This window comes from Protopterus annectens, chromosome 8.part0 (genome assembly GCF_019279795.1).
Source record: "Protopterus annectens isolate FY-2018-M chromosome 8.part0, PAN1.0, whole genome shotgun sequence".
Taxonomy (NCBI): Eukaryota; Metazoa; Chordata; order Ceratodontiformes; family Protopteridae; genus Protopterus; species Protopterus annectens.
The window spans coordinates 533,591,664-533,619,283 of record NC_056741.1 but is presented as its reverse complement, the minus strand read 5'-3'; the positions used below and the strand labels follow the sequence as shown (position 1 = coordinate 533,619,283).

Here is a 27,620-nt window from a genome sequence, read left to right as displayed (position 1 = left end):
TTGAGAACTCTGCTTGATTTACAAAGCCATGTCTGACCGAGCTCTGTTAGAAATGCTACATCTAAAGAAATCCCAATCCCTCTGCACCACGTGCTCCAGAGACCTCAACTTCATTACCACAATCGACAGAACGTACTGGAGGGACAGGTTTATAACCCAGAGACACTGCCCATGCTATGGAATAGACTTCCCATACATGTCAAGCAGAGAACCTCGCTGTCCCTCTTCAAGAGAAATCTTGATGAGTGGATGGGAAATAGAAAAATCTGAAGTAGTTACTTAATTTGTTCTGCAACCTGTGGGTCTCTGATCCGACCGGCAGCTTTCCAAGCTTCAAGATCCGAGCTCCTAGCTCTTCCCCTCTACCCACAATCCCCTGTCACCACCACACTACCTCAGATCGTTTTTGCCGTTGCTTGAATAACAAGCATCTTGAGAAGAGCTCCTGAGCTTAGACAGGGAAGTGAATAATTTTCTTTCAGAAATTTTTCTAAAAACTTTAAAACTTAAAAAGGAGAGTATTGTGAGTGTTTCTCTGCCCTTTTTTGTTTTCGGGATTACGTTTTCTTTTTTCAAACCCTTCCCCTAGGTGTTTGGGCGTGTGAGTGTGTGTGTCAGAAAAATGGCCGAAGGCCATAAAGCTATTTTTTCAAAGTGCACTGGGTGTGGCCATAAGCTTTCCCCAGCTGATGGCCACACTCAGTGCGTTATATGCCTGGTTGTTGTCCATTTGTCTTCAGACTGCCAGGTTTGCACAGCCTTCAACCCCTGGGCTGTGAGGGACAGAAGGAACAGACTTATTCTGGCGGGATTGCTTCCCCCGGAGGAGGCCTCTTCCTCCTCTCCCTCCAAGGTACAGGCTACCCAGGTAGCTTTGACACCCCTGATTCCCTCGACTCAGGCTGGGACTCAACCTCCCACTACTGCCTTGAGTACAAAGGAAGTTCAGTCTTCTCCTTCTAGGGATAAGCACAGGGAGAAGCACAGACACAAGAGGCGAGCCGAGCCTCATCCCTCGGCTCCGCCTTCAAAAATTGTTAAATCACCTCTGAGGGTGTCCGGACCTTCTCCTTCTCAGCTCCGATCTCCTTCCTTCTCACCGGAGCCGGAGGAGGAGCTCCTATCACGCTCGAGGTCGTCGAGGCGGCCCTCCAGACCCACCTCTATGACCTCCTCTAGATCTACTAGGTCTCTCTCCGACACCGACATGGATAGGATGATGCTTCGGTTTTTGCAGACCCAAATGCAGATGGGGGTGCTCCTGCCCCCCCCCCCCTCCACAGTGGGGAGTGCAGCTTCAATATTTGCCCCGATTTCTCCTTCTTCAACCCGGATCCGGGTTTTGGAGTCTTCGGATCCAGGCCCTTTCGGAGCCGGGGTTTTGTCGGCACCGGTGGCCCAAGCCTTCTCGACGCCGACCATACCCTCGAGTACCTCGGATCCGAGCTCTCAGGGCCGTGGGCTGGGCATCGGATCCGTGGGAGCGGTTGCATCTTCGGTCGGAGAGCACCTCACTTTCGGATCCGATGGCTTCGGTTCCGACCCCGATCCCTATCTTGGAGCCGAGGAGACTGCTTTCTTGGCCGGAAGAGAGTAGTTCTCCCTCAGCGTTTGAGGTAGTGGAGAGGGTACTGTCGAGGTCTTCCAGGTCCCCGACTTCGGCTTTGGATCCCTCCGCCCCCCCCCACTGCATATGAACCTAACTTCCATCATCCTTCCATCGGGACAGCCTGCTCAGACCCTCCAGTTGGTTCCCTCGGAGGAACAAGAGGCCCTTGACGAGCCCTCTTCTGATAGTCCCACAGAGGAGGTGCCTCGTAAACGGACGTGTAAAAGGAGGCACATGGACTCCCCCGAGTCCGTCACCACAGATACGGACTTAGAGGAAAGGGAAGGTTCCCCAAGGTCACCCCCCGATGATGTCTCCTTTGGAGACATCATGGAAATGTTGCGTATTAGGGGGGGTGGTCTGCCCAAAAACCTTCCTCGGATGAGTCCGTATTTCTGGAGGCGTTTGAAGTGGGCCCATCTACCTCCTGGGTGTCCCCACCGGCAGATCCCCTGGTAGATCTCCTGACTACCAAGGCTTGGCAGGAACCCGACACCATGGAGCCTATCCCACGTCGACCGGATAAAATCCTTAGCCCCCCTTCAGACAGGCAGGCTTGGGCCAAAAGGTCTCCAGTTGATGCCATGTTGGTGGCTGCTGCCACTAAAAGAGAACTCTCCCAGGAGAGCTCCACGGTACACCCGCCGGACAAGGAGTCCCGGGCGCTGGACCGTATAGAGAAACGGACCTTTGCTTCAGCAACCTTCTCCGTGAGGGCGCTGAATTATATGGCGCATATTATCGGGCTTCAATGGGATTTGATCAAGGAATACACTGTAGCTCCTTCTGAGTCCATGTCGGTCGAGGACAAAACCATGTTCTTGACAAGCATGGCCACTCTCAAGTCCATTTCAAATACGTCCATGCGGCTACTGTCTTATGCTACGGAGGGAGCCGCAAGGGCCAGCGGAGCAGGTGTTGTCTTGAGATGTCACGCCTGGCTCCGTCTTTGTAATTTCGCGGAAACTTTCAAGGCGTCCTTCGAGAACGCACCCTTTGACGGTTCTTCGCTTTTTGGCAAGACTGTACGCGATACACTAGTACAAAGCGAGAAGGACTGGAAGATGCTGTCTGCCGTCGGAGTCCGCTTCTCGAGCCCCCAACGTTCCTTCTCAAGGAATCAGAGGGGGCAAAAGAAGCTGTGGTTCCGCAAGTCTCAGCAATCCTATCCAGCTTCGGACTCCGCACCCTCCAGAGGCAGAGGAGGGCAGGGTGGACGCCGGCCCAGAGGCAGAGGAGGACCGCGTAACTTCGGGTCTAGGGAGCCTTTTTCCGAGAGACCCGCGCAACAGCCCTGAAGGCTTACCCTACTGTCCAGCTCTGGAGAAAGTCGGGGGGGCGTTTAACGAAGCACCTGTCAATGTGGGAGTCTATCACGAACGATCGATGGGTGCTCCGAATTATATCCAGAGGCTACAAAATTCCCTTCCTATTTCGTCCTCCCTCATGTGGTCGCCTCCCCGATGTCCCACCCAATCAAAGAGAGGCGGCGACCGTAGAGATTTCAAATTTGTTAGAAAAAAGAGCCATCCAGCGAGTCCCCCCAGACCAATCCGGATTGGGCTACTACTCAAGTTTCTTTTTAGTGCCAAAAAAGACGGGGGGACCTCAGGCCCATTCTAGACTTGTCCGCCCTGAACATGTTTGTTCCCAAAGAAAAATTCCGGATGGTCAGTCTACAATCTTTTTTCCCCTTAATGCAGGAGAACGACTGGATGTGCTCTGTAGACCTCAAGGACGTGTACTACTACATTCTAATGGACAGACGGTCCAGGAGGTTCCACCGCTTCCGGCTAGGGGCCAGTCATTACCAGTTCAGGGTCCTTCCGTTCGGACACACCTCAGCCCCCAGGGTGTTCACCAAAGTCATGGAAGGGGTTGCGGCCCACCTGAGGCTTCAGGGCGTAAGGGTCTTTCCGTACCTAGACGACTGGCTCCTCACAGCAGCCAACAGGCATCAACTTTGTATCGCGAGAGACTATATGCTGTCTCTTGCCGACAGCTTGGGCATCTCAGTCAACATACCGAAGTCCTTTCTTCATCCTGTGCAAGCATTAGATTTCATAGGAGCCAGGCTAGATTCCCGATCTTCTTGGGCCTTCTTGACCTCGGACAGGCTGTCCAGCCTCTCACTCCTAGTTTTGGCTCTTCTTCGCACCAAGGCTCTGCCGGCGGAGTTAGAGGGCACGAGGCTCGATGGCAGCGGCTATTGGCCTCTGTCTCCATGCTCACTTAAGGATGCGTATATTACAGTGGACACTCCAAGTTCAATGGTCACTGTTACTCCACCCATTGAACACTCCTATTCCCCTGAGCAGAGTTTGCACGGAATCCCTCCTGTGGTGGCTTCACTCCCCAGAACTCAGGCAAGGGAGACCCTTTGTGACCCCCCCCCCCCAGGGTCACATTAACCACGGATGCTTCTCGCCTAGGGTGAAGGGGGGCATTGTTTGGGCAGAAGCGTCCAAGGTATGTGGACCTCATCGGAGACCGCTTTGCACATAAATGTTCTGGAGATGAGGGTGGTGCTTCTAGCGTTGCAGGCTTTCCAAGACCTTCTACCTCTAGGAACGATTGCAATACAGACGGACAATATGTCAGTGGTTTGGTATATAAACAAACAAGGGGGAACCAGATCCCTACCCTCTTTGTCGAGAAGCCATGAGAGTTTGGGAATGGGCGATATCCACCAACCGCTTTCTGATAGCAACACACATTCCGGGACGATCCAACATTCTGGCGGACAAATTGAGTCGAGTAATTCTCAGTCCTTACGAGTGGTCTCTCAATCCGAAAATTGCGAAGGAAATTTTCCACAAGTGGGGTTGGCCTCGCTGCGATCTCTTTGCTACTCCCCAAAACACAAAATGCAGCGAGTTCTTCGCAATTCTTCCCCCAGAATGGGAGAGCCCCAGAGACGCTCTGATTCATGCTTGGCCTCCCGGTCTACTCTATGCTTACCCCCAGCTTCCGCTCATGGCGAAGTTCATTCAGAAAGCTGCACGGTTGGGGAGCAAAATTATCCTCATAGCCCCATTCTGGCCTCGTCAAATCTGGTTTCCATACCTGCGGTCTCACAGTCTCTCCCCCCCCTTTAATCCTGGATCCCATTCCAGATCTGATATCGCACCCAACAGGGTGCCCAACACCGAACCTGGTCAACCTCGCGGCTTGGTTGAGCCAGTTCCACTAATGGCAAGGACTCCCGGTATCTCGTCACCAGTGAAAACTATTCTGGTAGCGGCTCATAAACCGTCCACCAGGAAAATCTATAATAGTAAGTGGAAACGATTTTCAAAAATTTTCAAAATAAGGGAAGAATACATGTTGCATACACTAGACGTACATAGACAGTTACGTTTTTACCTGCACAGGACCAAAGATGTTCGTAAGGCTGATCGACTTTTTGTGTCATTTGCTCCCTCATTCATGGGAAAACCTATATCCAAAGTGACACTGGCTAATTGGATTTGTCAATGTATTTCTCAGGCTTATAAGGCATCAGGCAAAACAACCCCATTCAAAATCCGTGCACATTCCACAAGGTCCATCGCAACTTCTGCAGCCTTCTGGTCCAGGATGCCGTTGGACGACATATGTTCAGCAGCCACTTGGTCCACTGCTCATACGTTTATTTCTCATTATAAGCTGGACATGATATCTAGAAGCAGGGCGTCCTTTGGCTCCGTGGTGCTTCGGAATATCCTCCCATAGACCACCCAGGTTTCTTGTTTAGGTAGCTGGGGACTCTGTCCCACAGGTTGCAGAACAAATGAAGTAACTACTTCAGATTTAGAAGTTATGTACTCACCGTAACGTTCCATCTGAGTAGGTACTTCATTTGTCTGCAACCATCCCCCCCTGCCATCCCCCTAACCTGTATCGGGTTTCTAGGATCTTTATGATTCTTGAGAATATCTGAACCTGTTTTTTACAGGTTTTTTCAGGTGATACAGCAAATCCAATCTGAGGTAGTGTGGTGGTGACAGGGTATTGTGGGTAGAGGGGAGGAGCTAGGAGCTCGGAGCTTAAGCTTGGAAAGCTGCCGGTCGGATCCGAGGCCCACATGTTGCAGACAAATGAAGTACCTACTCAGATGGAACGTTATGGTGAGTACATAACTTCTAATTCACCCCGGGGGATAACTCCAGTGGCTCTACTCGACAGAGGCACTGGGAACTAAGGTGGGGTGGCATGATGCCAGCGTAATTCTATGGCTAAGCTTGTAAAGGCCCCAGGGCCATTAGCCTAGTACAACACCTATGAACATATAAACCTACTTAAAGACTCCTAGTAGACAGAGAGTAGCTGGTCTGAACCCTGTACTTTGACTGTAGCAGGTAGGAAGCAGGTAGGAAGCAGTTTAATTAACAACTCAGAACTTTAAGTGCCAGACAGCTCTAATTCACTTTAAAAGTTAACAGAGCAATGTGGACATGCATTTTCTGAACACTAAGAAAAACAAAACTGTAATGACTGGCATTATTTACTGTAATCCTCTGTGATTTACCAGAAAATGGAGAAATTAATAAAGGAATAGATCACCTACCTAATCAACAAAGACCATAAATAAGTAAACAAATAAGGGACTTTGCACATTTGTGCTGTTATGTTAAATGGAAGAGAATGCTGGAAATGCCTCATTCTGACCTTTGTTCATTGTTTCCGGTTTAGGATGTTGATCATTTACTTTTTTTTGTTTTGTGTAGAAAATGTTGCACTCTGTTGTTACTGTATTCATGTTTGATGGACAGCTACCTTAGAGGTCTGTTAATATCTTTGTTTTGTATTTGTTAATTACTGTTGCGGCACAGTGCAGTACTTGTTGTACTTGTTTTGTTGCGTCTCTCTTCACTATGAAGTTGTTTATTCCCTTTATCCTCCTGTATCTGCAAGTATGTTAAAGACATGTGTAAAGTGCAGTTGGTGTGCCTTATTCAAGCTGTAGAGTAGCAGTTTGCTTTACCAGTCTCTGTAGACATGACATGCTGCACATCCACAAAGCCCACCTGACTTCCAGCAAATGTTATGAGTATTTTCCTTGTCTTGAGAATGTATAGTTTTGTGGTCACGCCAAGTGATGCATCACTATGGTCAGCCTTCAGATAAAGAACATCTTTTATTTTTTAGTATTTTAAAGTATACCATATTCTCTTAAAATTGTATTTGGCAGATGGTGACATGGTTGTCAGGTGAGTGCTTTTAACAGTTAAAATTCTGTTTGAGGAGTTTGGCATATCCTTCACTGACATTTCATTTGGGATTCAAGTTCCTTTTACTGCGTTTTTGTTATTGATACTATGCTGGTTCTTTAAGATCAAACCAGTACTTTCTTTATTGCTCTTTACATTTTGCTGTTCTTGCTGTTTTATATTGTGTTCATATTATTATTATTATTTTTGTTGTTATTAGGATTTATGCATTTTCTGCATTATTTTTCTCTAATATCTAAACAGTTAAGTTATTTTATACTTGTTTAACTGCTGTGAAATTCCTATATCTTGAGTATACTATGCCTTTATTTTATGTCTGCTAAGTGTATACCTGTATAACAGGAGATGTGTTGTTTGTCTTTTCGTGTTTTCCCGGTTAGGGGTCGCCACAGCGGAACTCCGGTCCGCTAATGATCAGTTGATTTTTGTGGTGCCGAGTTGCCAGCCCGACACCCAACCTTCAGCGAAGGTACGACCATTCACGCATGTCTTTCGGAGGCCACTTGACTGTGGGGAGGACATGCAGACTCCACACAGAAAGCACTCCAGCCGAGAATCGAATAGGAGAACCTCTTGCTGTGAGGTAACAACGCTACCGCTGTACCACCACGGATCTATGTATAACAGGAAATATGATTAATGTAATTGAAGACAGCTTGTACCAGCATGATTTATTTGAGACTTGAAGATAAATAGGCAACTTACAAAATGTTTTAACTGCATGTTGGTGGGGCAGTCATCATACCTCCTATGATTAATATAACTTATCTGTGAGGTTGCCACACATTTTGCAAATTGCCTAGTCTGTCATTCTTGACCAAATAGGCTGCACAGAGTTTACAGCTGAGCATATCCTGACAGTAGGCTGCAAACATAGCAATTGTTGGTATATTCCTATATCTCAGCTTTATTTTACCAACTTATGTCCTGGCTTGCCAGTTGTGGAATTTTGGATCATCTGTTGAACTGCCTATGTGTATGTTATTGATTTTCTCAAAGTAATTGATGTTCTTCGTGTTTCACTGTTGCAGTCATCACACATGGGTTATCTGCCTGCAGGCTTGGGCTTTCTGCGTCAGATGCTGTTGCCTCTTTCATGACGTCAGGTAGTCAGGGATATAAAACATGCAGCCGACGCCATTACATCAGCTTTTCTTGCCGAGCGGAGCCCGAAGCAGAAGCAGTTCGCAAGTTCCGGACGGCCGCTACCTGAAATTTTTGTAATTCGAGTTTCAAACCTGAAGTCTTCTAAAGCTAAGACCCCATTGGGGATCCTTTTTTCTTGCTTTAACCAATGTCAGAAAAAGTTAACAATTGTCTAGCCTGTGGAAAGCAAATACCTCACAGAGATTTTCATTCTTACTGCATCATCTGTTTAGGCCCAGACCACGACGTTCCTCGCTGTAGGTTGTGCCTTGTTTACTTTCCGAACTATTCGTCACCGGGCTTTGTCGCTAAATTCTTTTGCTGTCTTTCTCCAGTTTCCGAAATTACTTCCATAAGCCATCCAACTGTTGGTCTTCCGAAAAAACGTAAGGATAAAGAGAGAGACCGCACAGGTCCAAAACTGCCGATGACGCTTCCTTTCAGCTCGTCGCCACTTTGCTTGTACTCAGTGAGGCTCTTATGCAGCCCCTGATACCCGCTTCACAGATTCGCAGGCCTCTGCTGAGACCCATTCGGAGTCTGGTATGGCACGAGTTGCTTCTTAGTCTATGGAGCCTGCGGATGTCTCTACCTTGGATGGGTCCGGAGCCGCTGTGCAGGCACCGGCTTCTGAGGGTGTATTCTGACCTTCCGGTATTTGCATTAAACCGACAGCTTTGTTTTTGACTAAAAATACTGAGTTTCTCAGACCCAGAGTTCGCACTACGCCTAGAAAACCAATGACCAAAGTGCATGCTCCAGCTCCCTTGCCACAGAAACAAATGCTTAGAATGGCTGAAGACCTTATAACTTTAATTAGGGGAAGCCAGCCTTCCTCTTCTAAAAGACAAAGAATTGAATTTCCTTCTGATTCTACAGACCATGAGTCCGATGACTCTGATCCCTCTGTTTACCAGGACATACCATTATCTACCTATGAGGATTCAGATGCAGGGGATTCCATTCCCTCTGCCTCCCCTCCAGAGGACTTTTCTTTTGGTAAAACCTTGCATACTTTAAGAGAGCATTTCCACTGGGAATGCCAGGGCTACCCTCAGTCCAAAAAGAGACTCAGAGAATTTTTAGACTTGCCCCAGCACAGGCCTCTAGCTATACCCCTGTCCTGGACATTGTAGATGATGTCTTCATGGAATCCAGTCTTACTCCTGATACTTCATCACCAGCTCATAGAAAGCCTGACAGGTACTACAGAGTACCTGACTCTCTCAAATTTCTCTTTAATAATCCCACTGTGGATTCAGAGACTATTTTCTAGGGACCTAAAGGCATTAAGGCTACTACAGCCAAAAACCCACCCCTTCAGACAGGGATTCTAGAGCTGCAGAAAAATTGGGTAAGAAGGTATGTACTTCTGCAACTCTTGCCATCAGGGCTTTGAATTGACAGTTTCACATGTTGAAGTACCAGCAGCATATTATGGAACTAGTTAAACAAAAAATGTTGTTGCTTCCAGATTATACAGAAAATAAAGATTTACAACAGCTAATGCATTCTGCAAACCAAGTTAGTAAACATACTGTGCAGTGTGGTTTTGATGCCTTTGAAGCATCTTGCAGGGATGCTGTCACTGGGTCTGTACTGAGAAGGCATGCTTGGCTGAAGGAGCAAATCATGCCAGACCATGTCAAAGCAAAATTACTAGATGCTGCATTAAACCAGGAAAATTTGTTTGGCACAAAAGCAGAAGTTCTTAAAAAGATTTTACATTTGTTGACCAGGCTAGTCTAACTGGATATATGTCCATTTTCAGTAGAGGCCTGGGGAGATTAGCTCCATGACACACAGGTAAAATAAAAATACAAACAATATAAAATAATTACAGTAGTATATACACTGACAATTCTGGTTAATACAGAAATAATTCGAAGAGGACAGAAGTCAGCACAGTGTAAAATGCAGGTTGTAGGTACATAATGAAAAAAAGGAGGCATACAGGCTGATTCAGTATAGAAGTACAGTACATAACTTAATGAAAAAAAAGGAGGTATACCTGCTGATTCCATATCTGAGTACAGTACACTACAAAAGAGGCAGCTTAATGTTCAGTAATAGTAATGAGTTTTTTAACAAGTAAATATCTAGAGGGACGGAAATAATGAAATACAGAGTGAAAAAGGTAAATATTGTTAAAAAGGAAGATGGAAGAGTTAATGAAAGGTAAAGGGAAGGCAGAGCATATTATGGTAGAGTAGATAGTTAGGTTTAGTACGTGGGCATAACCAGTGTGTTTTGAGGAAAAGTTTCAGTCTATTTTTGAAGAGTGATAAAGAGGAAAGTGAGGAAAGGTTGCTGGGTCGGAGATTCCAGAATTTTCCCACAGTATTAGAGAAGATACGAGAGAAACGTTCGAAAGACATGCGTTGAATGGGCGTGCCTTCGTTGAAGGTTGGGCATTGGGCTGGCAAATCGACACCATAAAAACCAACTGCCAATCATTAGCAGACCAGAGTTCCGCTGTGGCGACCCCTAACCGGGAAAAGCCGAAAGTCAAACAAACATCAGAGAAGAAAGAATCCCCAGCCCTGTTGTTAGATTTAGATGTGTTAACTAGAAGTTTCTGAGATGAACGTAAGGACTTCAGATTATTATAGGGGGTGATGATGGTGGATAGAGTAGGAGTATTAGAAGGTTGGTAAAGAGTCTTATGGGCAGTGATTAGTTGGTGGTACTTAAGCAGATTCTGTAGTTCCAACCATTCAAGCTGCTTTAAATTAAAGCAGTGGTGAGTTCTAAATGGGTTACCAGTAGCAAATCTGACTATGTTATTGTAGGAGGTTTCCAATTTATTGAGGTTGTTCTTAGATAGATTAGTGAAAATGGTTGAGGCTGAGAGTAGTGTATAGATTAGATGAGTGTGTGCAATAGTAGTTCTAGCTGTAGATGACAGGAAGAGTTTAATTCTGTAGAGAGAGCCAAGTCTTTTGTTGACAGATTTAATAGTGTTGTTGTGCATGTCAAAGGTAAGGTTGTTATCAATGGTGATACCAAGTAGCTTGGTAGTTAGGTCAGGTGATATAATGGTACCATTAGTGGATGTAACAGAAAAATCTATGGGAGAGAACATAAGATTAGGATTGAAAAGGAGGAGTTTAGTTTTTTGGGGGTTTAAGAGAAGGCAACGGAGAGTGAACCATTGTTCAACAGTGTTAAATACTTTTTGGGTAAGGGAGTGAAGTTCAGAGGTGGTTGTAGCAGAGCATACAAGTGTGGAGTCATCTGCATATTGTATGCAGGTAGCATGGGGAATTGCTAGATGTAGGTCGTTGATGAATATGGAGAAAAGGAGAGGTCCTAATATAGACCCCTGAGGTACACCGAGGTTAACTGGTAGGTGGGTAGGTAGAGTGTTGTGCCAAAGCACAGCCTGTTTTCATTTATCCAAGTAGGATTGGAACTATTTGATAGAGAGTGCATCTAAGGACAGGGATTTGAGGATATCTATCAGAATTTGATGATTTATCATATTGAATGCTTTGGACAGATCGATAAATAGTGCAGAGGAAAGCAAATTGCAGTTACGGTTTTGGTTAATACAAAGCCAGCACGTAAAACTCTACTGCCAATCATTAGCAGACCGGAGTTCCGCTGTGGCGACCCCTAACCGGGAAAAGCCGAAAGACACAAGCAAACAATCTGTAAAGGAAAGGAGGGCAGTGATAGTGTTGTGGGAAGGTCTGAAACCATGTTAACAGCTAGAAAGCAAGTTATTATGGATTAAGTGGTCTAGCAATTGCCTATGGATGCATTTCTCCATGATTTTTTCCAAAGGAGAAAGAAGGGCTATGGGACAGTAGTTGGAGAATTTGGTGGAGTTTCCAGCTTTGTGAGGGGGGATAATATGGGAGACTTTCCAGATGCTAGGGATGTGACCTTCAGTAATAGTTCTATTTCTAAAAGTGGAGATGGGGTAAGCGATCAGTTTGGCAGATTTCTGTAGGTATTCAGCAGGTAGTTGGTCTGCTGAAGGAGAGCATGGTTTCAGTTTTTGGATTAGGGCAAGAATATGGGTTGTTAGGACAGGTTGTAAAAGAAATGGAGGGGGTCTGGTTTTGTTATAGGTAGGTAAAGTAAGATTATTAAGTGATAACTGACTGGCTAGTGTTTTTGGATAGCATCAGCGAAAAAGGTATTAAAGGCATTGGCAGTATGCATGGGATTTTCATGGTCAGTGTTTTGTGGGTTTGGTGTACTGGATTGATCTGGATGTAGCATTTGGTTGATGCATGCCCAGAACTTTTGTGGGTTATTATGGTTAGCCTTCTGAAATTGAAGGTAGTTGTTTCTTTTATCAGAGAGTATAGCTTTCTTAGTGTTATTTCTTAGCTGTCTGAAAGTTTGTTGGTCTACAGGATTTTTTGTTATTCTCAATTTGTCCCAGTATTTATTTCCGAGATGGATTTTATGTTTGGTTTCTTTAGAAAGTCATGGGGCAGATTTGGTCTTGATTCTAATTGTGCGGGTTGGTGCATGGTGATCAAAAATGTCTAAGAAGTTAGAATTAAAGTATTGAACTGCTTCTTCTAGAGGGGAGGTATTTTAAGGGAGACCAATTGCATGCTCTACGTTCCTTTTGGAAGAGATCAGGGTTAAAGTTATTTTTGGATCTGATATTCCTGATTCTGGTAGGAATGGGAGCATAGGTTTTATACCTGATGATGTAGGTAAGTGAATGGTCACTTATGTCATCAGGAAGGGTTCCAGATTCATATATTTGAGGATGGTTATTTATCAGAATCCAGTCTAATGTGCTTTCTTTCTTGTTGTTTTTGTTTATCCTGGTGGGTGAGGTGATGGTTTGAGAAAAAACATATAGGTTAATGAAGGTGGTAGGGTGGCTGCTGCTACAGCAATTCCAATCAATATTTATATCACCAAGGATTATAGTTTCTTGGGGCAGGTGTTGAGATAGCCAGCAAAGGATATTTTCTATGGTGGCATTGTTATTGCCAGGGGGTAGATAGATACAAATAATATAGATGGCTTTGGCATTGTTAAGTTGAAGTTTGGATATGAGAATTTCTGCATTGGTATTAAGTGGTGGTTTAGAGTCATACGTGGTTAATTGTAATCCTGATTTAAATAGAATAGCACCCCCCCCCACCCTTTTTGGCTACACGGTCGAGTCTCAGGATATTGGGATGGTTTCATTGTCTTTGGTTGCAAAAAAGCTAAATCTATGCAAACTGTTAAAAGATTTTTTTACAGGTGCAGCCATCTAGATTCAGTAGGCATTGGCCTTCTAAAAACCAGTCCTTTCCAGTCCCTCCCAGACATTCTCAGTCCAAATCCAGGGGCAACAGGCCACCAATATTACAGTCTCAAGGTATGCAGAGATCTAAACAATGGAGTGCTCCCTCCTCTAAAACAGGGAGTGGTAAGCCACCCCCTTATGGAAGAAGTTCACAATGACTTGTCTGTCTTCCTTCCCAGCAAAGCCCAAGTACTTGCACCCCTAGGAGGAAAACTCACCCTGCATGCACAAAACTGGATGTCCATTACCCAAGACCGGTGGGTCCTAAACATTTTATCCCAGGGATACAGATTCTACTTCCACTCACTGCCAAACCCAAGCGGGTTGCCAGACCTTCCTCCAAACCAGTGGGCAGAGGCTCAAAAGCAAGTACTTTCTCTTCTCAGTATCAGGGCTATTCAACCTGTGCCTATAGAGCAAAGGGGACAAGGTTTCTACTCCAGACTATTCCTGGTGCCCAGAAAGGAGGGCTCTTGGTGCCCTATCCTAGATCTGTCGATTCTCAACACCTTCCTGGTGATCCCAAAATTCAAAATGTTGACTCTGCAACAGCTTCTTCCTATGCTAGCCAAGGATGCCTGGCTAGTCACCCCAGACTTAAAAGAAGCTTATCTGCACATCCCCATAAGGGAATCTTGAAGGAAATATCTACGTTTCAGGGCAGGCTCTATGCACTATCAGTTCTCTGCACTTCCTTTTGGCTTATCTACTGTGCCCAGGGTATTTACGAAGTGCCTGGCTCCAGCCATTGCGTACTGCAGGCAGAGAAATATTCAAATTTACCCGATTGCTTGATTCAGGCAGACAGACAGGAAGTGCTACTTCAGCACCTGGCATTTGTAAAGAGACTTCTAACTTCACTGGGGTACACCATCAACGAAAAGAAATCACAACTGGTGCCCAACCAAAAGATTGTATTCCTGGGAGCAAGCTTGAACACAGCTTCCCAGATGGCATTCCTCACTCCAGAAAAACAGACTTATTTGACAAACTATTCAAACTAATGGCCACCAAAACCCAGCTATCTGCAAGAAAAATACTGCAAGCCATAGGGTTCATGGCCTCATGCATTCTACTAATTCCATATGCAAGACTGCATATGTGGAAACTTCAATGGTACTTAAAAAGTCTCTGGTGTCAACATTCTCAGGACCTGGAAACACTGATTCCTCTCATTCCTTGTCTAAGGACAGAGTTCCTTTGGTGGGCAGAGGCATGCAACCACAACAAGGGACTTCCTTTCACTCAACCCCTCGCCACCCAAACCCTGACAACACATACATGGGGGGCTCACATGGCAGGCAAATGCATTCAGGGCAAATGGAGACCAGAACAAATTCCCCTGCATATCAAGTCACAAAGAATTAGCTGTACAGAATTCTCTAATAGCATTCAAATACCTTATACTTCCAGGACAACTCCTGATAAAGACAGACAGCACCACAGTTATGTGGTACATAAACAAGCAGGGGGGAACTCTTTCCTACCCTCTCTGCAGGTGAGCCATGGTCCTGTGGAACACAGCCCTGAGCAACCAAATGCACCTGCAAGCTCAATTCCTGCCAGGCAAACAAAATTCACTGGCAGACGACTTAAGCAGAAATCTACTGGACCCACACGAGTGTAAGCTGGAACCCAACTCATTCAAGCTTCTAATCCGCATATGGGAGACTCCAGAGGGTGGACCTCTTTGCCTCCCCTCAAAACCATCAGTTGAGCAAATTTTGCACCAGAAATCCCCACAGCCAAGCGTGGAAAGTGGATGCCCTATCCTTTACATGAGAAAACCTCTCAATTTATGCCTTTCCCCCTCTGCCTCTCCTCTCAAAAATACTACTCAAGATCAAACAGGACAGGCCAAGGATGATTCTTATTGCCCCAGACAGGCCACACCAGCACTGGTACCCACTCCTACACAGTCTGATAACAGTGCCACCCTGGCACCTACATCAGACACCCTCCCTGGTGTCCCAGCAGGAGGGACAGATTTTGCATCCACAGATGCAAACCCTGAACCTTGCAGCATGGCTTATCCCCTGAATACACCACCAGCAACCCTCTGCAAACAGGTGCTGGACGTCATCCTTGAGGCCAGAAGGCCTAGTACTCGGAAATCCTATTCAGAAAAGTGGAAAATATACTGTTCTTGCAACCAGTTTCAAGGAAAGAACACAGCTGTACCCTCCTTATCTCAAATACTAGATTACCTAGCAGAGCTACTCCACAAAGGCCTATCCTTCTCTTCAATTAAAATTCATGTCTCTGCCATCTCAGCTCACTACAATACTTAGCCAGCTCTATTTTCTCACCCTCTCATCAAACAGTTCCTGAGAGGAGCTAACAATTTAAGGCCTCCGAGGAGAGCTCCTACCCCTGCCTGGGACCTTAACTTTGTACTAGAAAAGCTCACGCTCCCCCCTTTTGAGCCTGCTGCTACAGCAGAGTTAAAATTCCTTACTTCTGGTCTTCACTTCAGCAAGAAGAGTGTCTGAGTTACAGGCACTAATTGCTGTGGCACCCTTCATTATTTTCCATGCTGACAGGGTTCCCCTCAGGACTAACCCATCATTTATGCCCAAGGTGGTATCCAGTGTGGCTTTAAACCAATCCATCCATTTACCAACCTTTTTTCCTAATCCTCAGAATAAAGGGGAAAGGATTCTGCACTCCTTGGACGTGCACAGACAGCACAGGTTCTACCTTGACAGAACTAAACATTTCAGAAAATCTGACCAGCTGCTAGTCAACTTCGCTACAGGGGCATGGGGCAAGGCCATTTCAAAGCAAACCATTTTCAAATGGATAGCACACTGCATCCATTTCTGCTACAAACACCATGGAAAACCTACCCCACAGGGTATCAGAACTCACTTCACTAGGGCTATCTCAACCTCTACAGAATCCCTACCAGGGACATCCAGGAAGCTGTAACCTGGAGTTCTGTACATACCTTCATCAAGCAATTTACCACTTAACTATTTTTTTCTAAATCCAGAGCTGGATTTGCCACAGCAGTCTTACAGGGCCTTCTAGCCAGCCCCAATACTTCTTGACTGCCTCCACCCTTCCTCAGCTTTGGGAATCAACCCAAGTGTGATGACTGAAACAATGAAACATGAAGAACATAGTATAGTTGTGTACACTTTCCATAAATGTAGATGTTCGAGTGTATTCACTTTTGCAGTCCTGGTTACCCTCCCTCCAACCCCTTGTCTTTTCTATTCTTTCCACCTATCCTCTTTTTGGCCATATCTTATGGAAATGGTATTTACTTTTTACTGGAGGTGTTCCACACCATGTAATTGCTTCCTATTTTGGGGGCTCCTGACATCTGGGGCAAGAAAAACTGATGTAATGGCATTGGCTGCATGTTTTATACCCCTGACGACCTGACGTCATGGAAAAGGTGACCGTATCCGATGCAGAAATCCCAAGACTCTGGTATTTGGGCTGACTGAGGGCTATCTGCAGGCAGATAACCCAAGTGTGATGACTGCAACAGTGAATACACTCTAACATCTACATTTATGGTAAGTGTACACAACTGTACTTTATGATTGGTATTTATTCTAACTTTGTCCACTGAATTAATCTCTGAAGCTTTTCTGCAGTCTTCTACTGAATATGGAACCCAGTGGGGAAAAAAATTAGAGTAGGGATAGCTTACAGAGATGTGATATTTTATAAAGAGGTAATGTAAACTTTTGGTTGTAGACATTTTTCTAAGAACATTTTTTTTTTCATTTTTGAATATATAGATTTAACATTAGGGACCATCATTGGTTATGGTATCTTCTCCTCCTCTTACAATTTGGCACTTTTTTCAGTAAAATCCCCATGTTTGGGGTGGTCTGCACTATTGATTGCTACTCACTGTTTGAGCTTATGCTACACTGACGAGGTAAAAAAAAGAATCAAAACATGGCATGTGTACAGCTTGTGGGGTTTGGTTTTATTGGCCTGAATGTACCCATAAAAACTTAAATAGTAAAATGTCATGGGCATTCAGAAGCCATGCAACTGAAACATTGATATGTCCTTCAGGGGTAATTTGCATATATCCCCTGGGCTACCAATTAAGAAGGTTAAGATACTATACAGTGGAGTCTCTTGCAGTTTTTACTGAATGGTTTGCCTTTGTGACCTTTTTAACCCTTTGGTTTTGTTGTTAGATATTGCAGATAGTTTCTTACTTGCTCAGCTGGTCTGCAAGATGACCTTTTTTGGGACAAGAATTACCCTGTTCCCATCCCATTGTGGATGGAATGTGCCTTGCCAGCTGCAGCTCTTTGAGTTCCCTGTAAAGTCAAGCAAGAGTATGCTTGTGTGTGACTGTTTTAGTAATGCCTCATATCTTCACTATTATATATATTTTTTGAGTGAGCTCATTACTGGCAGACAAGCAGAATTTAGGGATGAGGTAGCCCATGTAGCCATATTACCTTTGTATGTGTGTGTGCAGTGTTGTAGTGTTGTCTGTTTGTGAGACTGTAGGTGTTCATAAGTTCTAAAGTGTTGAATTTTACTGAAAAAAAGTGCTGAATTCCTATTGGTGGAAAACATATAACCTAACCCACTCCCACTGACATATTTCATTTTTTTACTTTGCTGCATTTTCTGCTTTTTTGAAGTCCACCTCTTAAGTGGTTCTGGTTTCTGGTACCAGAATGACTTGGTACTTATTTTATTCCTACCAAGTTACCAAATTCCTCTGCTTGAGAACCAGCTTTACTAGTTTTGTTGCGCAACATTACAGTGCAACTCTTTGAGCTGATTTTTTTTTTGTAGTGTATGAAAACAATTTGAAGAATCCTTCTTCAGTTGCTTATTGTCCTCTCTCATTCTCCTGCCTCATGTTATTACTGTATCTTCTTTTGGCAAAGTATGTCAAAGTATTGTAGCACTGTCATCTGTGAACATTTGGTCTACAACTTCTCATGATGTCCTTCAGGTCACCTTCACTTTTTTGATAAAGGAGCATCTTCCTGGATGTCTTTTAACATGTCCTACAGTTTCTTTCTTTATTTATATGTAAGAGCAGTTTTTGTTGTAATGGTTTAGTTGTTGCTATCACATATTCAGCAGTAACCCTTGTTAATGTAAGCATTAGTTTAGCAAGGTGCATTTTTCTGCCTTGTGACTTTTGTTAGGGAGAATTTTGCTTTCATTCTAACATTTATTTTGACATGAAATTGTTTTGTCCAGGATGACAAGCGATGTGAGTGGATTTATCGAGGATCCACCCGTTTGGAGCCCATGTTTAGCATGAAGACCTCTACAGCCTCCAGTCAAGAGAAGAAATTAGCAGGACAGATGAGAACACGTCCCAATGTTGGTACGTTAGAGCTTAATTTGAGTGCTTGGAGCTATTGTAATTGTTTCAGTGAGGAGTGATAATTTTGGAGATTTTTCCCAAGTTTTTTTTTAAGGTTGTTTTCTTCAGTGTTTAACTCATGGGCTGTCTTTTCTTAACTTTTCCTACAATGGAAGGTTTCTGTTTTTTTTAAGTTATTTCTCCCTAGTTAATGTTTGCTTGTCTATTCCAGATCTGATCCTATCAGTGTCATTATTGATCACGGATGGGTCTTTGATCCGACTTCGGATCTGAGCCGGCAGAGTAAGCGACAACTTCTAAGCTTGAGCTCCTCCCCTCCCAGGAATCCCTGCTACCCATAATCCTCAGGTCTCATTTACTGCAATCTGTGAGTGGATGTGCCTTCTGCAGCTTGAGCTTCTTATTAAGATGAGTAGCCTTTTTTGTGGGTAATAATGTGGGTTTTTCTGCTGTCCCCTTTCTATCCATGTTAATTAGTTGACTTTGTTAGTTTAGTGTTAGATCCCTCCCCTCCATTAGCTATTCGTTGGTCGGTTAAGTTTTTTACTGCCCTTTCCCGTCTTCTTAGTCTCTTTCTCCTTGGGTTAGTGCAAGTGTGTAGGAGTGTGCTGGACGTTTTTTTTTTGTTTTGTTTTTTTACCATGTCTGACAAACCCTCTGGTTTTAGTTGCTGCTCCTCATGCAGTTGGAAGTTAGCTCCTGTCAATACACATGAAGAGTACTTCTACTGTCTAGGAGAGCCCCATTTGCAGGTTGAATGTCATATCTGTGCAGGATTCAATTCCAGGGCTCTCCCAGACTGTAGAAATAAGCTTCTTCTCAAAGGGCTAGCTAAAGGGGGTCCCCTGGTCTCCGGCTGCCATCGAAAGCCCCTCTGGATCTCAAGAGGAAGCCGTCTTCCTCTTGGAACTCCCCTAAGGAAAGGCCGAGTCTCTCTGATCCCAACACCCTGGGTTAGAGTTCAGCCTCAGGGACGTCGGCTCTGAGAACCTCTGCTCCCTCAGCCAGATCTGATTCCTTGGAAGACTCTGAGGTCCTCAGATCTGGTCAGATCCATAACCCCCTCAGATCCGTTTGGTGTGTCTGATCTGCCCTCGGGTTCCTTAATGCACTCTGATCCATCCAGACTGTTGGTTCTGACAGCTTCCTCAGAGCCTATCATTACCCTTTGTCTCCCATCTCCTTCAAGATTGTCTGATCCGAGTTAATCCAGCAGGTCCTCTTCCAGGGACCGCAGACATTCAGGCCATTCTTCTGTTTCCTCCCGGGCTACTCGGAGTTTGCTCCCATCAGACATGGACTAGATGATGAGCTTCCTCAAAGCCCAAATGGAACTTGGTTTGTTACCGTACCCTAGCCACTTGCCGAGGGGGGCTTCACCCACGTAAAAACTCCTCTCTTTCCATCTGACTCATGCAAGTTTGGCTCCCCAGGGTCAGAGCTTGCCTAAAGAGAGGCCATCGGTGTCGGGTAGAGCTCCCACTCCATGTGTCTCCTGGCTGGTTCAGCCCCATTAACCTTTGAGCTGGCAATGCCTTGGCCCTGAGAAGGTCTGCAGGGGTCACGGGGGGTGGATCCGGCCTGGAGTTTTCAGACCGTTCCCTTCTCCTGGGGGCATTCACTTTGGACAGCTCGGGACCAGTATGATCCAGGGACATTGGTGCTGTGTCGGGGAGCCCCTACCACCCCAGTCGGTCTTTACTGATGGGGAGGAGGGTGGTGCTTCTTCCAGTCCGTCAGCCTTCCGGGCGATTAGAGAGGACCGTCTCCGGGTGGTCGGCAGCCTCTTTCTCGGCTCTGGACCCACCCCTGCCTGGTTCCAGTTTGGGTTGCGAGTCCTCAGCATTTGTTCGGGGTCAGCCCTCCTGTGAGCACCTTCAGAAGGACATTAAGCCCCATGGGGGTACCTTCCTCTTCAGAGTCCTCCCCCAAGCCCATGGTGGAGGAGCCTCCCCGGAAAAGGGCGTGCAAGAGGAGACACCTGGACCCCCTTCGTGAGTCCCTCATTGAGGACACGGATTTCGAGGAAGGGGACGGGTCCCCCAGACTACCGTCCGAGGAGTTGTCCTTTGGGGACATCCTAGAGATCCTGAAAGAGAGTTGCAGTTCATCTTTCTGCACCCCATCCTCAAAGCAATCCATGTTCCTGAGGGCATTCGGGGCAGGCAAATATACCTCCTGAGCATCTCCTTGCATGAGCTAGTCCAGCTTATTTCCAGCAGGGCATGGAAGGAGCCAGATGTAGTAGAACCGGTCCCCAAGAGAATGGACAAGTTTTTAAGCCTACCGAAAGACAAAGCTTTTTGGAGCAAGTGTGTCCCTGTGGATGCCATTGTGGTTGCCGCAGCCACCAAGAAAAAGCTCGCAGAACAGAGCTCTATGGTCAACCCCCTCCCAACAGGGAGTAGCAGGCAATTGACCATTTTGGGAAACGCGTGTATGCCTCACCTTCTTTTGGACTGAGGTCTACTAATTATATGGCACATTTCACATGTGTGCATAGGGATTTGTTGTCCGTCCTTTCCTTTTCCCTTTCAGACTTGTTGCTTCCGGAGAGCCTTAAACTGGTCTCTCCGAAGCTTTCCACTCTTACTTTCCTTGCTAACTCCTCAATGAGGTTGATCTCTGATGTGGTTGAGGCCACTTCTCGAGCAGTAGGCACAGGCATTGCTCTCAAGTGCCATGCCTAGCTTCGCCTTTGCGGACAACTTTAAGGTGTCCTTCACCAATGCCCCTTTGACGGATCATCTTTGTTTGGTCCCTCTGTCAAGGAAACCCTGACACGCAGCGAACAAGAGGGAAGCCCTTGTTTGTAGTTGAGATCAAGTTTTCTACTCCCCAACATTCCTTCTCCAAGACTCGGAGGGTAGTAAAAAGCTGTGGTTCCACAAGGCTCAGTCTACCTTCCAAGGTGCTCCTCAGCAATCCTCCTCTTCTGGCAGCGGAAGAGGATTTGATAGCAGAAGCCGCCCCAGAGGCAGAGAATGTTCACAGAGTCAGGACGTCATAGAACCCTTTTCGGAGAAGCCCCCACAGCACTCCTTACACCCCCTAGCTTGGGTGGCTATTATGTCACACTGGTGGTTGCTAAGCATTGTGTCTAAGGATACTTTGTCTCCTTCGATCACCCCCCCCCCCTCAGTTCAGAAGTCACCACTGGATGTTCCACCCTGCCAAAGGGAGTTGGCTCTCACAGAGGTTCAAGACCTTCTTCACAAAAGAGCCATCCAGGTGGTCCCAACAGGACAACAAGGATCTGGAACTTAGTCTCGCTTCTTTTTAGTGCCCAAAAAAACCTGGGACCTGTGTCCCATTCTGGACCTCAGCAGGCTGAATTTATCTGTCAAGAAGTCAAAGTTTCGGATGGTTACTGTTCAGTCCATTCTTCTGCTTCTGAGCAAGGATGACTTGATGTGCTCGATAGATTTTAAGGATATGTACTATCGTATAAAAATCGTCAGACACACCAGGAGATGCCTGCGCTTCTGGGTGGGGCCAATCACTGGCAGTTCAGAGCCCTGCCCTTCGGTCCTGCCCCGGGTGTTCAAATGTATTGCAGTGGTAGCAGTCCATCTCCGGCTGCAGGGATTTCAGGTCTTCTCTTACCTGGATGATTGGCTCCCCACGGCTCCCATAAGGCATCATCTATCTCTAGCCACACATTACACTCTTGGCTTATTTTGAGATCTGGGCATTACAGTCAACCTTCCCAAGTCACAACTTGTCCCATGTCAGAGACTGGAATTCATAGCGGTCCTTCTGGAAACTGTCAGAGACTGCAGCTCTTTCTCTGCTCAGAGTAGACGCTATCCGAGAGCAAGTCCTCCTCCTCCTCCTGGATCAGGAGAGTGTCTCGGCCCATTTAATACTTCAAGCCCTCTATTCTGTGGCAGCGGCTATTCAGCTGGTTCCCTTTGCCAGGTGGTGGTGCTTTTGTGGACCCTTGTGGTGCAGTGGCCAGCTCATCTTCACCCCATGTCCATGACAGTCCAAAATTCTCGAGTCTGCTGGCATCAATTAGCGTGATGGTTCCGGTCCAGAGAACTTCTGCTAGGGAGACCCTTTTGTCTTCCACACCCCCAGGCTACAGTGATCATGGACGCTGTTGGGGTGGGGGTGGGAGGGCATTTTCAGGGAAGGATGGTCCAAGGCACGTGGTCCCTGTCAGAGACCAAGTTCCACATCAGTGTCCTAGAGATGACAGCTGTCCTTCTATCGTTGCATGCCTTCCAGGACTGTCTCCCTTTTGGGACCATGACAATTCAGACAGACAACATGACAGTAATCTGGTACATCAACAGGCGGGGGGGGTTCTCTGTGCAGAGAAGCCTTGAAAGTGTGGAAATGGGCTATGTCCTCCAGATGCTTTCTTCTTGCAACGCATATTCCCTGCATTTCCAATGTGTTGGCAGACAAACTCAGCAGATCCACCCTGAGTCCCCATGAGTGGTCCCAGAACCAGTCATTGGCAGATTTTTGACCGTTTGGGTCCCCCATGCTGTGATCTGTTTGTCTCCCCGACCAGTCATACATGCAGCAAGTACTTTGCCCTGGCCCCCCCACCACCAGGGGAGTCAACAAGGGATGCTGTGATTCACGATTGGCCGTCGGGACCTCTCTATGCTTATCCACCAATGCCCCTCATTCCCAAAGTCTTACAGAAAGCCCGTCGCCTGAAGACTCACCTCCCCCTTCTGGACTCATCAGACATGGTTCTCTCTCCTCTGGTCTCATCAGACATGGTTCTCCCTCCTCTGGTCTCATCTGAAATATCCACACTGTATATTAGATCCAGGCCAGGATCTCATTTCCCATCCATGGGGGGGCTTCCTCTTCCCAACCTTCAATCCCTGACATTGACAGCTTGATACCTCCAGTTCCAATGATTGTCAGCCATATTAAGCTTCCTTTTCTGGTGAAAGACATCATTTTGGCCTCCTAGAAGCCTTCTACAAAAAAGATGTATTCCAGCAAGTGGAAGAGGTTCTCTGTTTGGGTTCGTCAGAGGGGTATAGATCCTTTTTTGGCTCCCATTCTGGACATTTTGTCATTCCTTTCTTCTCTGTTTCAAGAAAAGGAGCAAGCTTCTTGACCATTAAGCTTGAATTGTCGGCTATTTCTAACTTTCACCTAAGTGACAGCCCTATGTTTTTTCTAGGCTGTGCAAGGCCTTTCTTAAGGGTGTTTTCTTGCTCAGACCTACTTTCAAAGAATTGTTTTCTTCCTTTGGGATCTTACTTTGCTGCTGCTGTCCTCGACATAACCCCCCTTCGAACCTGCTGCGAAGTGTGATATTAAGTTTCTGTCTTGGAAGATGGCCTTTTTGGTGACTATTACTTCTACCAAAAGGGTTTCTGAATTGCAGGCTCTCTGCATTAAAGTTCCCTTCATGATTTTTCACAAGGATAGGATAACTCTCAGGACCAGTCCTTCATTCGTTCCTAAAGTAGCCTCAGAAGCTAACCTTAATCAGTCAGTTCAGCTTCCCATCTTTTTTCCCCATTTTTTGAACAAAGGGGAGTACAAACTATATTACATGAATATACATAGACAGCTACATTTCTGTTTGAAGAGGATAGAGAGTTTTCGAAAGTCAGATCAGCTTTTCATGGCTTTCTGTCAGGCCAAGAAAGGTATGGTCATTTCCAGAGTGTCTGTTTCACGGTGGATTGCTTGTTGCATAGCTTACGTTTATGAAAGCAGTCACATTGATCTTCCCAGGCCTATTAAAGCTCATTCCACTAGGTCTGTGGCTACTACTTCGCCCTTCTGGGCAAGGACTTTCTTAGATGACATCTTTTCTGTTGCCACTTGGTCAAATCCCAGTACTTCTTTAACACATTGCATACTGGATTTGGTGTCCAGGAGTAGAGCTTCGTTTGTTTTTTCTGTGCTCCGGCATGTCCTTCCTTGAGACCACCCAGGGTTATGGCTAGCTGGGGACTCTGACCCATTCATGATCAGTAATGACATCGATAGCATCAGATAAAGAATTATGTACTTACCATAACTTGAAATCTGCGCTGTCCAGTGTCGTCATTCATTAGGTTCCCACCCTCTGTCCCCCCTCCTTCTGGTGACTGGGGATTCATGGATTAAGGGTGTGTTAGGTTCTGCTATTCGTTACTGTAGACAGTTTCACTGTCCTTATTTCTATCCAGCAAACTCGATCTGAGGATTATGGGGGTTCCTGGGAGGGGAGGAGCTCAAACTCAGGAGCCGTTGCTTACTGTGCCTGCTCGGATCCGAGGTCAGATCCAAGACCATCCGTGATGAATAATGATACTGGATAGCACAGATTCCAAGTTATGGAAAGTACATAACTCTTTTTTTCTCTGAATACAGACTCTTCCCTCGGTCTTTGCTGCTGCTTAAATTTCCCATTTCATGTAATACATTACATTGTGTTGCACACCCAATACTTCTGTCAGGGTGTGCATCAGTAGAAGCAGAAATACAGCTTCTAGATTTTGGTACAAGTCTAAGACACAGGAGGCTCAAAGCAGGATGGCAAAAATGGTAGAAAGAAAGCGGAATTAAAGAGAAAAGTTACAAAAGAGTGCTGGAGATAGTTTAAGAATGGGAGTTTATCAAGACAGTTTTAAAGTAAAAGGCAGAGGAACCAGGAAGTAGAGAATGGAAGGACAAAAGATTACCACAGAGCAAAACTTTTAAAGAAATAAAAGAATTGCAGCAAAGAAAGGAGTTGTTAATGAGGGACAAACAAAAGAATGTATAAATGTAATTACTCTATTTGTATAAATGTAAATAGAAATGTAACTACTCTGGAACAAAGTATAATGCATTTTAAATAAATGGAAGATGTTATGTAGTCCAATATCACCTACATTCTTACCCGTGGGTGAGCCGAATGTCTGTTCCGACTCTGCCAAAACTTTTCTAGCTCAAAGTCTTTCTATTGGCTGGGCTAAGAAGGTATCCCATGCTGCACTGCTCTATATCCCAGATCTTGTTTGCCGCTCATGTAGCTCGGACGTGGTCTCGCTCTTGACTGTGGATAAGTACCCTTTTTTCTTCTTCTTGAGAGAATTTATTGCAAATAAAAAGATATTTTGATAGCTATTGTTCGTTTGGTATTATTTTGTGGAAAAGTTGTGTGTGTGAGATTGTTTCTGTGGTATCCCACTAGCTGTTCCAACGGGCTAGGCCCGTTTAAGTTAGAGGACCTAGTCTGTCCCCTTGCTTCCCTGTGTTACAAACTTTCCGGTCTAAAACCGTTTAAATTAGAGGTTTTAGTCCTACCCCCGCTCTTGTGTGTGTCAGAGGATCGTTCGTTAGAGTTTTTTGTTAGTGGTAGTTTTTTCCCCACCCTAAGTGTGGTGCAAGTCTCTGACTGTTTTTCCAGTTGGTTCTGTACCTGTAATTTTTTGTCTTGGTGATTGGTGGTAGTTGGTTACGATGTCTAAAGATTCTAAGGAGCACAAGCCCTCGGGCTTTAAGAAATGCTCAAAGTGTGGCTATAAAATGTCCATTACTGACAGACATGCTGTCTGTGTATATTGTCTGGGAGCAATCCATCTCCAGGAGTCATGCAGCTTCTGTCATGCATTTAGTCCTAGGGTCCTTCAGGAAAGAAAGAATAAGTTAATTTTGAAGGGACTTCTGAAACCCTCCTTCAAAGAGAGTCTGGAAACTGCTTCCAGCTCTAAAGCTAAAACCACAAAATCAAAAAAGAGGTCTCTGACTCCTTCAGTCTCCTCGGAGCCACTGGAGAAAATAGCTAAATCAGCTTCGACACCCTCGGCTCCACCATCCTCTGGGCCGCAGGAAGTGTCAGTGGTGATGGAACCGGCGTCGGCTCCAATCATTTTGGAACCTATTCAGAGCCGATCGTGTAGTATTAGGCAAGTATCACCTGAGAGGAGGTCTCGGTCTCCCTCCCTGTCCTCCAAATCCTCCAGGACATTATCAGATGTGGAAGTTGATAGAGTAGTGCAGAGACTCCTTCAGTCGCCGGTCTTGGCAAAATTGTTTTCTGCTCCGTCCCAGTCTGCTCCGGAGCCCATCCTGCAACCTACTTCGATACTTCCTCCTCCGAGGGCATCCCAGCCTTCGGAGCCGGTGTGCTCGGCTCCATGTGATGTCTCCAGGTCGGTTCCGATGGCCCCTCCTGGCTTATCGGTGCCGATGTCAGCTCTGACCCCATCGGCGCCGTCCACGGGATTCAGGACTCTGGATTCTTCAGTCGGACCCAAGGGAGAGGCTTCGGGACATCTCTCGGTTCCTAGTCTCCCTCTTGGTGCTTCGGCGTGGGGAAGTCCGACTCCTGTCATGGCTTCAGAGGCTGGTCGCTCCTCGGATTCAGGGGGACCAGCCTTTGAGGCCATGCAGAGTGTGCTGGCCAGATCATCAGCGACATCATGCAGGTCGGTCATTTTGTCCCCTACTACTCCGGTGCGGGTCTCTGATCACCACCTATCTTTAGACAGCGGAGCCCCAAGGCCTCAGGGTACCCCCATGAGTGGTCCCAAGTTTCTCAGGGCCCCTCAGAGTGCTTGCCTGAGGAGCCCCCTAGAAAGAAAACATGCAAGAGGAAGTACATAGACTCCCAGGATGAGTCTCTCACATCAGATACGGACCTCGAGGAATCGGAGGGGTCCCCCAAGTCATCCTTTGAGGATGTTTCTTTCTCTGACATCTTAGAGATCTTGAAACAAAGAAGGTGACTGGCCGTCCAAAGCCCCCTCCGAGGAGGAGTCTGTCTTCCTGAAGGCCTTCGGTGCTCAGTCCTCCGACTCCTGGGTGTCTCCACCCTTCGACGAGCTCCTGGATTTGATTTGTCGAAGGGTGTTGGAGAACCCTGACTCTCTGGAACCAGTCGCCAGGAAACCCAGTAAATTTCTGTCTGCTCCCCCAGGTAAGGAGTTTCTTTCGGCCACTCAGAAGGAATTAGCCGAGACTTCTTCCACCGTCCATCCTCCTAACAAGGAGTCTGGGACCATGGACGGGTACGGGAAGCATACCCTCTCTACAGCGACCTTTACCTTACAGTCACTGAATTATTTATCTCACTTTACAGGGCTC

The 27,620-nt window shown here is 46.0% G+C and overlaps 1 protein-coding gene across 1 annotated transcript in view; it reads left to right on the top strand.

Moving 5' to 3' along the window:
• Positions 1-27,620, top strand: part of SETDB1 (SET domain bifurcated histone lysine methyltransferase 1) — a gene marked incomplete in the record, with an annotated part of 3,089,600 nt that overhangs the window by 1,217,073 nt on the left and 1,844,907 nt on the right. The window contains 1 exon segment of the mRNA XM_044080041.1: positions 18,446-18,575. Coding sequence (XP_043935976.1) covers positions 18,446-18,575 — 130 coding nt within the window.